Genomic DNA, 12929 nt, shown 5'->3' on the forward strand with positions numbered 1-12929 from the left:
TTTGTATGCTAGAGCCTCTGTGTGTTTACTGCATCTCTATAATTTTTCATATTTTTCTGGGTTGTTTTGGTTGGGATTTTGGTTTGTTTTTCGACTGCTATTCAGTAGAAGCTGCAATCACGATTTATGACTTTTATTGAAGCATCTAGTTTAACTTAATCATCTATGAGAGACACTTATTTCTCTTGCACTATAATTGGCATAATGGAATGAGTAAAAGGAAAATCAATAGCTTTTTAATTTAGCTATTAATTCATGTATATTGTGACAAATATCTATAAATACTTGTTTGGACTTTGTGATAATGATACATCTTTCCTTCATTATTTATTATGATAATGTTTTGTGGTGTTACCTGCTCATATTAAATTTAAATATTTTACCCGCTTAAATTCTTTGCATTAGCATATATATGTGCGGAATGCAGGTACTTAACGAACCGGAAGTTCACACACATAAATATTGAACCAGAAGTTCATACATAAATATTGAACCAGAAGTTCACACGTATCGAACCCGTAGTTTCGATAACATTGAAAGGTTATGAATCTTTCCAAGTAGGCGCACCCAATTCGATGCGATGTCTAGGCAAGATACAATGAGGCTGTGTACTTAAGAGAGCCTCGCTCCACCCAAACCTCATACTCTTACCTGGTCGTATTTAATTGGAGTTACCAAAAGGGTTGAGTAATAACTTTTCATTCCTTGGCAGACCAGCTTGAGCCCAGCAGGCCCACTCTCCCTCTGAGGGACCTAGCAGCCCAGCAGGCCTCACACACCATTTAAATTACGCATGAAAGGCCGGGTCACAAGCCCGCAGACTAAGCCCGATAGGCTTCACTATCAAGCCCATTCCTTAGGCTTCACACACCAAAATGATTTGATTCTACTGAGATTTGAACCCAGACAATGTACATGTCATTATGGCTATTGCAAATAAATTCACCATATTTCATATGTGTAATTAATTGCCAGAAGCATTTATTCACATAATTGTGTGACAATTAATATGTTATATTACTAGCATGCAATTAATGTCTCAATTGATTTGTGATTTCCATTTATTCAATTTGTGAGATATTATTTCAATTTGCTCTATTCAATATTATTGTGTTACTTGTCTAAATTTTCGCACTAGAATATATGTGTAGAAAATGCAGGTACCTAATGAACTAGAAGTTCTAAATGAACCAGTAGTTCATACACATATCGAACTTGTAGTTTCGATAATGCCATTTAAGAAACTTGAAGTTTCCTTCATAAATTCACCACACATGATAAAACCAGTAGATTTTACATGTTTAATCCGATTTTTCATACCATGTTATAGAACCTGAAGTTCCTATTAGTTGCTTATGGACGATATTACCCAAAGCACTAAGATTATTTGTTCCTTTCCTGTAAGAAATACCAAATCTCAACAAACTTGACTTTGTTTCTTTGGAGGTTTCCGGAAGAAACTATCTAAAGTGGTTCAAGATGTGATAATTCATCTAACTGCAAAGAAGATGAGATCAACAATCAATGCTAACAATGTCGTCATTGAGGCTTTTAATATGAGTGCCATAATTTTCAAAGGAAACATATGGAGAAAACACTCCAAGTTGAGTATCCGATGAAGAGGATACACAGATTCTTTGGGTCGCTCTAGAAGAGCACTTTCACCATCAAATGACCATTTTCTTGCTTGAAGCAAGACATGATTGGCAGAATGAAATTAGCCCATATGACCGTCTGCCACTTGGCCAAAGCCCAAGAGGCCATGTAATCAGGCTCCACGTGGCCAAGGCCCACGTGGTAGGAACCATGATGCCATAACTCAGCAAGCCCAAGTTGAAAGGAACACTGGTCCGGCCCGCTGCCACCAGAATCAGCATGATCTTTGTTATCAATGTGGAGGAATTGACTGCTGGTCCCGCACCTGTTGTGCGATAGCCTAAGCAGTAGATGAGTATTACGCCAGTCGCAGAACTCGAAATACCAACTTTATTAAAGGGTCATTTTCTATCGATTCCACACTAGAGATCATGGATTTTCAGGCAGTTACTGAACATACCGAGGATTAGAACTCGAAGACATGGGTATAATTGGCCCCTTGTGCCATATCTATTTCATCTTAATGAATGAAACATCTTCGGATTTTGGTGATTTATGTTTTCAATTATTTTGGATTATAGAAATGTGGTTATGTTCGAATATATTTAATTCAATAAACTTATTCATACATGTGATCCATTGAATTAAATAAATGAATAGGCATATTCTGTGGGGAAGTTTGTTGTCCGGTTAAAAGTGCTATTACGCACACCATACTCCGAGATCGGAGATATGTTTCAAACTTATTGCCCATGCATACCTCTGTGACAACCATATCAGGCCAATCCAACCTGATAGAGGGCTATGGCAAAACCCACTATATGTTGTCCAATGGTACTGAACCTACCATTAATGAGGCCTTATAATCTCCACGTTCCAGAAGAACGTTATTGAGTATTAAGGATATTCGAACCAACATTTATCACGTTGAAACCCCTAAGAAAAATGAGTGTAATATCTTTGCATAACCTCTGAATGTGCGGCCAGAAGCGTATATTGGAGAAATTGAAATTTGTTAGCCAGAAGCTAACCAATTCGAGCAACTACTTGCTATGGCATGACCATTTGGGACACCCAGGTCAAAGTATGATGCACCGTATCCTCAACTTATCACACGGGCATCCCCTTCTGAATAAGGGTCCTGTGTTTAGTAACACATTACGCCAAACTTGCTCGTTAGGAATGTTAAACTCTAGACCATCATGTGCAAAGACTAGTATATACACACACCATTTTTCTGCACAGAATGCAAGGAAAATTTGTGGACCTTTCCAACCACCATGCGGACAATTTAAATATTTCATGGTTGTGGTTGATGTATCGACAAAGTGATCACATGTTACACTATTGTCCACAAGAAAATGCTGCTTTTGCTAAACTCTCGCCCAGATCATGAAATTGTGGATCACCACTCGGATTATCCCATAAAGTCCATAAGACCTGATAATGCCGGAGAGTTTACAGATTGTCACTTTGATGAGACAGTCTTCCCGCCGTTAGGGGGAGATAAGAACGTTACCGTTCCTGATGAACGACGTGAATTGACGTGGAATGTCCCCACTATGTCTCATCTCGATCCCCGAACCGCACAATGCGATAGTGAAGTGCGGAGAATTCTAGATCTACAAAGTGTAGCCCAAAATATGCCAGACGCTTTCTCTGATCTAGCTAAAGTGACGAGATCACATATACCTGCTGCAAATGTGCCTGCAAGAATAGATGTCCCTGTAGGACGCGTTGTCCCGGATGGACGAGGTACGACCATGGCGGCTAACCAGTCACATGTCCCTGCCCAGAAGCGAGGTAGACCACTAGGTTCGAAGGATTCCTATCCCCGGAAGAGGGTAAAACCAGCACAAACGAATCCACTAGACATCGCGATCTCAACTGATCCATCTCACGAGATAATTCCAGATTATAGGTCCGTCCTAGAAGAGACAACGTTGGGGGACGCTCCAACGTCTGAACCCACTCCCGAGAATAGAGAAATCTCGGTAAATTATGCATGCTTAAGTGAGATCTGGAATCGGAATGAGATTATCATCGATGATATATTTGTATTCGCAGTAGCTACCGAAATTATAAATAACGATGACATCGAACCTCGCTCCGTTGATAATGTCAACGTAGAGACGACTGGCCAAAATGGAAAGAAGCAATCCAGGTCAAATTAGATTCCTTGACAAAGAGAAAGGTGTTTTGGACCTGTTGTTCCTACACCTCCCCATGTTAAACCTGTAGAATTTAAATGGGTATTTATAAGGAAGCGTAATGAGAAAAATGAGATTGTGATACACAAAGCTCGTCTAGTGGCGCAAGAATTTTCTCAACGCCCTGTGATTGATTACGAGGACGCGTATTCTCCCGTAATGAACATCATAACGTTCCACTACCTTATCAATTTGGTAGTTTCCGAAAAACTGAATATGCAGCTTATGAATGTGGTCATAACTTATCTCTAGGGGGATCATAATACAGAAATATACCTGAAAGTTCCTGAAGAACTTAATATACCCGATGCAAATAGTTCTAGACCACGGAACACGCTCTCCATTAGTTTTGAGGCGTTCACTTTATGGATTGAAACAATCCAGACGGAGGTGGTATAACCGTCTAAGTGAATATTTAATCAGGATGGGATATGTGAATAATAAACTATGCCCATGCGTGTTTATTAAGGAAACAAGTTCCTAGTTTAGAATTGTGGCAGTCTATGTCAATGACATGAATTTGATCGATACTCCTGAAGAGATAAAGGAAACCGCAAAGCACCTGAAGTTGGAATTTGAGATGAAAGGCCTTGGGAGAACAAATTATTGTCTCGACCTGGAGCCCGAGCACAGTGCAGATGAAATTTTGGTCCATCAACCAAATTACATCCAGAAGATGTTAAGATGCTTTAATGAGGATAAAAGCAAGCACACCCATGGTCGTCTGAAGTCTAGAGAGAACCGTATCGTCCTGCAGATGATAACGAAGAGATATTGGTACCAGAAGTCTCATATCTAAGTGCAATAGGCGCATTATTGTACTTGGCTCAATGCCCTAGATAGGACATCTCATTCGATGTGAACTTGTTAGCTAGATATAGCTCTGCGCCAACACGCCGCCACTGGAATGGCATGAAAGACATTTTTCCGCTACCTTAGAGGTACAACGGATATGGGCTTATTCTATCCCTACGCATCAAGGAATGGATCAAACCCCATTGATCCTCAGAATGATGCTCGCCTTGTTGGATATGCTGATATAGACTATCTATCAGACCCGCACAAGGCACGTTCCCAAACTGGTTATGTTTTTACCATTGGGAATATTGCAATTTCTTGGAGGTCTACGAAATAGACACTTGTTGCTACCTCTTCGACTCATGCTGAGATACTAGCTCTTCAAGAAGCAGTATGTGAATGTACATGGCTAAGAGCCGTTACAAAGCATGTTCGAAGCACATGTGGACTGCATTCCACCACTGATGAACCAACCATTATCTACGAGGATAATGCTGCTTACATAGAGCAGATGAAGACGGGTTTCATCAAATGAGACAACACCAAACATATTGCACCGAAGTTCTTCTTCAATCAGCAACAACAGGAGCATCAGAAGATTGAAGTCAAGCAGAGTCGATCTGAAGATAATCGTGCAGACCTCTTTACCAAGTCACTACCAAAGTCTACATTCCAGAAGCATGTTCAAGGTATTGGTCTACGTAAACTATCTGAATTACCTAACATGTAATTTTCAGGGGGAGTCGAAATCAGGGGGAGTATCCCGAAGCATATACACTTGACCATCGTGTACTCTTTTCGTCCTTCGTCCAGGGTTATTTTGTCCCACTGGGTTTTGTTACCTGGCAAGGTTTTAACGAGGCACATCTTTAGAATGGTCACCCCACTTATACTACATCCTGAAGATGCTTTGATTTGACATATATGCATTTGCTCATCTTTTCCCTTCGACCACGGGTTTCTCCCACTGGGTTTACCGGGCAAGGTTTTGGTGTAGCAAATCTAAATGCATCCCTCTCGTAGACATACTACCTACTTATGATGCTAATAAGAAGACTCCACTTATCTCCGAAGCTGTGATATTACTACTCCACACTCATACGCGTTGTGCTCTTTTTCTCCTTCGACCAAGGTTGTTTTTTTCCCACAGGGTTTTTATTACTTGGCAAGGTTTTTGATGAGACAACTTAGAAGCGCACAACCCATGCAACACTATTGACATGAAATATCCAAGGGGGAGTGTTGTAAATCATTATGGCTATATCATGTAAATAGATATAGGGTAAATCATTATGTTGTTATAGGCTTACCCTTTCCATGTTTTATGGATGACTTTAGGAATCCTTGTTTTATGGAGGACTTTAGGGGTCCTTGTTTTATGGAGGACTTTAGGCTACATGTTCCCTATCTTCCACTATATGTAGTCCATTTCTCATCCATGTTATGAGGAGAAAAACAGAAAATACTACACTTATTATCTGCATCTAAACTCTCTCTCTCTCAAGTTCTTAGAAGCAAAGCTCTCTCCATTTTCTGAAACACTTTCTATGTTAGTTTTACAACAGTTGTTGATTACTTGGGACATGTATCAGCTCTTTTTGTCTTTTGATGTTCTGTGTTTGGAGTGTGTAGGGTTCTACTCCATTCTTTTCCAGAAGTGCATGCAAGCTATGAATATCTTATTTAGATACTTGCATACAAAATGAGTTGTCAAGCATTATTAAGACAAAGCTTAGAATGATTCTTAAGGGGAAATTACTGGTCACTCCCTCAACTTTTGGGGCGTCGACAGTTCAGTCCCTCGTATCATAATTTTAACAAGTAGCTCCTCAGACATTCAAATCTTGCACAATATGGTCCAAAATGACTATCTTACCCCTCGATTCCTTTTTTTTTTTTTTTTTGTCTCTCTCCCACCCTTCTCTCCTCGATCTGTTCTTCATCTTAACCATTTTACCCAGAAAATATATCCATACCCACGAAATCGATCGTTCCGGTGGTCATGACTGGAGTGCTTGGGATCTGCAGCCTCATCATAGCTGTGATTATCAGCACCAGGATCAATCCAAAGGCTAAATCTTATTACCTGTTTGATGGATATGCTCACTTGTCCTCTGGCCTTGCTTGTGGCCTCGCTGGACTTTCCGCCGTCATCATCCTCCCTTCCCTCCTCCGATTCTCCACCGCCTTCGCTGTCGTCGGCGCTCTTGGGAGTCCGAAACGATCTCACTGAATTGGGCGGGAGCTTCAAGACAGGCCTCTCGTTTCTCTCCGTCGCCGGAACACCAAATTGACTTCGAACTTCATGCCAGTTCGGAAAAGAGCTTCAGAAGACGACAGTGGCGGTTCCGTGCAGGGAATTACCGATGAGATTCTCAGCTTCGTCGTTCAGATTTGAGAACCGGCTTTCCTATACCACTCGACCACCATGGTAAAATTTCTCATCAACACTTTGTATTTGTGTAGTCGAAGACTATATAGTTCATCTTTCAAGTTGATTGCAGTTTCGATTTACTTATTTTGTTTTTGAAGTTGTGGATTGTGAGTTTAAAGGTTAGAGTTGATTGTATTTGAATTTGTTTGTGGTCACGCGCAATATGAACAATTTGAGACGATGAATTTGCAGAAGTCGGAATGGAAGCTGAGCAGAGGGAACCGGAAGCAGAAGCACTGGAAGGAGGTGGCCGACATCGTGGGTAGCAGAAAGGACTATGGCAAAACCCCCAAAACTGATATATGTGTTGTTTTCAGGTATATGTGTTGGTGGTTGAAGTTTGAATCAGGGATCTAATTGACTGGGTTCATGTTGGTGTGGACAGTCAATTAGATCACTTCTCTCTCACGATTTTTTTTATGTCTGGGTAAAATGGTTAAGATGAAGAACAGATCGATGAGAGAAGGAGGGGGGGAGAGAGACAAAAAAAAAAAAAAAAAAAAAGGAATCGAGGGGTAAAATAGTCATTTTGGACCACATTGTGCAAGATTTGAATGTCTGAGGAGCTACTTGTTAAAATTATGATACGAGGGACTGAACTGTCGACGCCCCAAAAGTTGAGGGAGTGACCAGTAATTTCCCCGATTCTTAATTTCTTATAGATCAGTAACTAGATAACTGAAGCCTTCTGTACAATGTAAACATGAGTGAAGAATGTAACTATCATTATCTAATTCCACAGGCACTCATACTGACTTGTATTTTGAATCAAACCTATATAATTTGACATTGCTAATGCAGATGTGTAAAGCTATCTCTACAACTGTAATGTCTCATATTTATATATGCGACTATTTTGGATCAAACATATAGTATTCATTAAAAAAAAAATGCAACTTTTACTTCAACCATGTCACTTAAAAGATTAAAACCAAACTCTAACATACATACTTATCAAGACCAACTAGATCAGTATTAATTAAAAGGGGAAAAATCTGTTTAGTCCCTGAAGTATTACTTTTTCCTCGTTTCAGTCCCTACTTTTTTAATTTAATCCAAAAAGTCCCTGAACTCAAAATATTCAGTCCAACGGGTCCATTTCCTCCATTTCATCCGGTTGCTTGCTGACATGTCAGTTTTCGATTTGCCAGCTCAGCGCCATGTAAGACGCCAATTTTGTAAAGTGACTAATTTGCCCTTGGCCTCTATTACGATCGTTTGAGACAGCCAGAACCCGTAATTCCTCTCAAACCCTAAAATTTGAAAACCTCGACCCTGCTTTCTCCTAAACCCGTAATCCCCAAACCTGCAATCCCTAACCCCGTAATCCCCAAATCCATAATTCCGATTTCGATCCTGTTCAAGTTCGAAAGCGGTACACTTGAAAGTGAAATCCGGCTAGAATAGTGAACGAAACTGATCCGAGTTGCAACCCGATAAATAGAGGTGGCGACATGGTGGTGAAGGACGTCGATGTTTGGGTTCCTCGAGATGAAGGAGGCCAAAATGATGAGCTCCCTAATTATGGTGAGTTTCGAGCTGCGATTTGTGTGTACTGATTGATGGTCATCGTTTCTAGGGTTTTTGAAAAAAAAAAATTGAGGGTTTTAAATTTACAGGGTTTGTGGATGACTATGTTAACTTTTTTTGGTCGAAATATTCATTTTCAAATGATTGGTGTTGGATCTAAAGGGTTTTGCTATGGTTTGCTGGGGTCGATTTGTAGGGTTTCCAAAAAGTTTGTGGCTTTTTAGCTTTCTGAGTTTCTGCGTTTGGGGATGTCTGTTTATAGCTAAGATTGAGGGTTGGTGTGAGGTGTAAAGTATGAAAATGAGTGTTTGATATGCTTTTAATATAAGCCAAGTTGTTGTTGAACTGATTTTGGCTTTTAATATTGGGTCCTAGTAATGCTGTGTGTGGTCCTAGCATAGAGTGAATTCTTTAGTCTCCCATGTGAATGGTTTGGCTGTTTGTGGTATTGTTGTCTGCGTGTGTCCCCTTTCTATTTTCTGTTGTACCTCTTTTAAGAGGCAAACAGTAGTGGTTGTGAGTCTTTATTAATTGTTAGCTTAAGTAACTAATGCTTTTTATTGACCTATGCAGCTCATCCAGACTATTTTACAATGAAGATATTCCATGGAGGGTGCATAAGTGGCAACAACTATGTTGGAGGGAAGGTAGATTACTATGACAATGTGGACAAAGATAGGATGTCCCTTGTTGAAGTTGATAATATGGTTAAGCAGCTAAATCCAGCTTATGCAGATAAAAGGATTGATTATTGGTACCGGGTTGGTGATGAAGGAGACGAGTTGACTAAGTTGGAGACTGATTTTGATGTGGTCACTATGTGTACTGCTGTTCCTTTTTGGAGATTGATAATTCTGTACTTGGACCACAAGGGACCAGAATATATAGATGATGACTTGTTCATTTATGAAGACTTCTTGTTTAGTCAAGTTGGTAGCAGTGTTGTAATAGAAGAGCTACCCGATGAGCCTAGATGTAGACCTAATAAGGGAGTTGTCATTCATGAGCTTGAGGACCATGTGCCAACCCAAGCTAGCAATGCTTATGGAGTTGATCCAAAGGAAAAAAGGGAAACAAAAGTTGCTGGAATATACAATATCATCTGATATGGGTAAAGAAAGTGGTGTAGGGCAAGGTTCAAGTGGTGTGCAAGGTTCAAGTGTTGTGCAATGTCTAAGAAGTATAGGGCAGTCAAGTGTAGGAATAGGTTCAAGTGGAGTAGTTGCAGGTTCAAGTGATGTAGGAGCAGGTTCAAGTGGTTTAGGAGTAAGCTCAAGTGGTGTAGACAATGAAGGGCAAGGGTTGCAAGGTGTTGACCTTCTAGATTATCTTCAGTCATATGGTGGTGGTGAGGGCATTGAGGTTGACCATGAAGATGAAGATCGGACATCTAGCAGTGAGGATGATGACTACAATCCTATACCGAAGGATGATGACTATGATCAGTACGGGGTAGATGATGATGATTGGTTGGATGATGTCGAGCATGAAGAAGCTTCACACAAAAAAGGAGAGAGTGAGGGTACTGTTGGAACCACACATGAGGAACCAGATTTTGAAGATAATGAAGACATGTTTGCTGAACAAGAGTCTGATGAGGAACCACCTAATTACATTGTCAACTTTGATGGAGAAAAGGAGGAGATAGGGTTGTACTTTAACCCTAAAACTGATATGAGAAGGCCTGTTTTCAAGTTGGGGATGATGTTTGGCACAGTTCAGATTTTGAGAGATGCTCTTAGGGAGATGGCTGTACAAGGCAGATGGGAGTATATTTTTTTTGAAGAATGACAAAGTAAGACTACGGGTCATATGCAAGGAGCAAGATTGCCCTTTCGAGCTGTATGCTTCAAAAATACAGCATGAGCATACTTTGATAGTCAAGGGTTACAATCCAAAACACACTTGCACAAGGAAGTATAACAACAACATGGTGAAACAAAGATTCTTAGTAGCAAAGTTCAAGGACCAGATTGCTGTCAATGAACATTGGAAACCAGGTAAATTTACTTGAAAAATTCATGGTTTAGGGTTTTTTCCTATAAGCTATTTGAATGTGAGTTTAATCAAATTGTCATTTGCTGTTGCAGATTCACTAGCTAAGGCAATGAATGCCAGTATTAGAGCGAGGGTTTCTAGCCAAATGACTTATAAGGTCAAGAGGGCAGCTTTGCTGGAAGTTGACGGCTCTATAAAGTTTCAGTTTGCATGGTTGAGAGACTATGGAAATGAGCTGAAGAGGGCTGATCCAGATACTACAGTGGATATTAAGTGTGATTTCAGCAGCACTTCCAAGAATCCAGTCTTCAAGAGAATGTACATTTGCTTGGGAGCCCTCAAGAATGGAATCAAGGCTGGATGTAGAAGTGTGATTGGCTTGGATGGTGCACACTTGAAAAGTGCTTTTGGGGGGCAGCTTTTGACAGCAGTGGGTTTAGATGCCAATAACACAAGCTGGGTTGTTGCATATGCAATGGTTGAGATGGGGAATAAGGACTCATGGATCTGGTTTCTGGAACTATTATGCAAGGACTTGAAGATCAAGGAGGATGGAGCTGGATGAGTTTTTATTAGTGACAAGCAGAAAGGGCTCAAACCTGCATTTGAGGAGGTGGTCCCAAGTGCACATATCAGGTTTTGTGTAAGGCATATGTGGACTAACTTCACAAAACTTTTCCCTGGCAAAGTGATGAAGGATCAGATGTGGAAATGTGCTAAGTCTACTACTATGCCTTACTATCTTAATGACATGGAGGAGATGAAAGCCCTTGATGAGGATGCTTACAATTGGATGACAGGTATTTGAATACAATCTGTTTGTTTTAACTACTGTTTTGATTTTGTTTATTGTTTTAACTGCTGTTTTCATTTTGCAGAAGATGAGAGGCCTCCCAAACATTGGTGTAGGGAATTCTTCAACACAACCAGCAACGGTGACATTATGGACAACAACCTATGTGAGAGTTTCAATTCATGGATTGTGGATGCTAGGAAGAAGCCACCAGTCAGCATGTTTGAAGACATAAGATTGAAGCTTATGAAGAGGATTCAGGTGAGAAGGGCAAAAATGGAGGCTTATGAAGGAAATATCTGCCCCAAGCCAAGGCAAGTATTGGAGAAGAGCAAGGTGAAGGCTGCAACCGACTGTACTCCAACATTCAATGGTGGGGATGAAGCTGAAGTTGAGAATATAGAAGAAATTAAACAAGAATGTTGTGAATCTAAGGTTGAGGACATGCAGCTGCCGAAGGTGGGACTTGACTGGAATCCCATGTAAGCATGCAGTTTCAGCCATACACTTTAGGAGGCAAGACCCAGATGACTATGTTGCTGATTGTTATTTCAAGAAGAGGTATATGGCTATCTATAGCAATTTCATAAGGGCTGTTAACAGCATGGACTTGTGGGGAAGATGTGAAGATCCACCAATCTTACCTCCAGCATATTCAAGGCAGCCGGGTAGGCCTAAGACACAAAGGATTAAGGATTCATCTGAAAAGATCACCAAGGCTGAGGGTAAGCTTGGAAGACAGCAGAGATTCCTAAAGTGTGGGAATTGTCACCAAGTAGGCCATAATGTTAAAACCTGTCAAAGGCATTTGCCGCCAAAGGAAAACAAGAAGAGGAAGGTCAGCAATGAAGAAGGTCAAGGTTCTGATCAAGTATTTTTGATTTTAGGACTCTTTCAACTAATTTGATTTGACAAAGAAAGGTCAATTTGTAACACAATGAAACTGTTATTGCTTGCTGCAAGCGAAGAAAGGGAAGAAAGGTCCTATGTCTGCAAATGAATTGAGGAAGAAAGCAAGGGAGAGAGTAGAGTATCAAAGGGTAAGATTGTCTTTAGTTATAATGTTTAGCTGCTATTTGTTTGACCAGTTGCTGACTTGATTTAATGGTTATTTCTGTAGAAAAAGTTTGCTGCTGCCAAAGCTGCAAAGCTGGCAGCAAATAGGTCTGTCCCATCCACATCAAGACCTGCACAATCTACAACCACACCTACAAGCTCCAGACCAGCCCAAACTACATCTGCCCCAACCAGACCTACAAGTTCAAGGCCTCCACAACCTTCAACAGCATCAAGCAAGCAGGCTGCAACATCAACAAGGACATCTCAGAGGATAAGAGAAAGGTCAGTTACAAGAGATGGAAAATAGGAAATGTCTAGCTGTACATACATGTACATTTGCAAGCATAATTAGCTCTAATGGGCTACGCTCATTGTACCGCCAAAGGTATTAATTCCAACCAAAGGAATGGCATGCAGACACACCGCCAGGCGGGCTACAGCCCCAACGTCGGATCACCTCCAGATCGGCGGCGACGCGCCGCCACGCGCCGTGCCAAGATGGCATCAGAAG

The 12929-nt window shown here is 40.7% G+C and overlaps 1 protein-coding gene across 1 annotated transcript; it reads left to right on the top strand.

The window, feature by feature from the left end:
- The first annotated feature begins 9675 nt into the window (after window positions 1-9675).
- LOC133730686 (uncharacterized) lies at window positions 9676-11131 on the top strand. The gene is made up of 3 exons (XM_062158233.1): window positions 9676-10320; window positions 10430-10568; window positions 10659-11131. Exons 1-3 carry the CDS (start codon window positions 9676-9678, stop codon window positions 11129-11131), a joined length of 1257 nt encoding a protein of 418 aa, XP_062014217.1.
- Window positions 11132-12929: the final 1798 nt, after the last annotated feature.

Source organism: Rosa rugosa, chromosome 2, assembly GCF_958449725.1.
Source record: "Rosa rugosa chromosome 2, drRosRugo1.1, whole genome shotgun sequence".
Classification (NCBI taxonomy): Eukaryota; Viridiplantae; Streptophyta; class Magnoliopsida; order Rosales; family Rosaceae; genus Rosa; species Rosa rugosa.

What these genes read in the sequence shown, in the direction of transcription:
- LOC133730686 (XM_062158233.1), top strand. Translation starts at nt 9,676, where the DNA reads ATGGGTAAAGAAAGTGGTGTAGGGCAAGGTTCAAGTGGTGTGCAAGGT. An exon ending in ATGCTCTTAGGGAGATGGCT is followed by an intron (nt 10,321 to 10,429) that starts GTACAAGGCAGA and finishes TCAAAAATACAG; the next exon opens with CATGAGCATACTTTGATAGT. An exon ending in CAATGAACATTGGAAACCAG is followed by an intron (nt 10,569 to 10,658) that starts GTAAATTTACTT and finishes TTGCTGTTGCAG; the next exon opens with ATTCACTAGCTAAGGCAATG.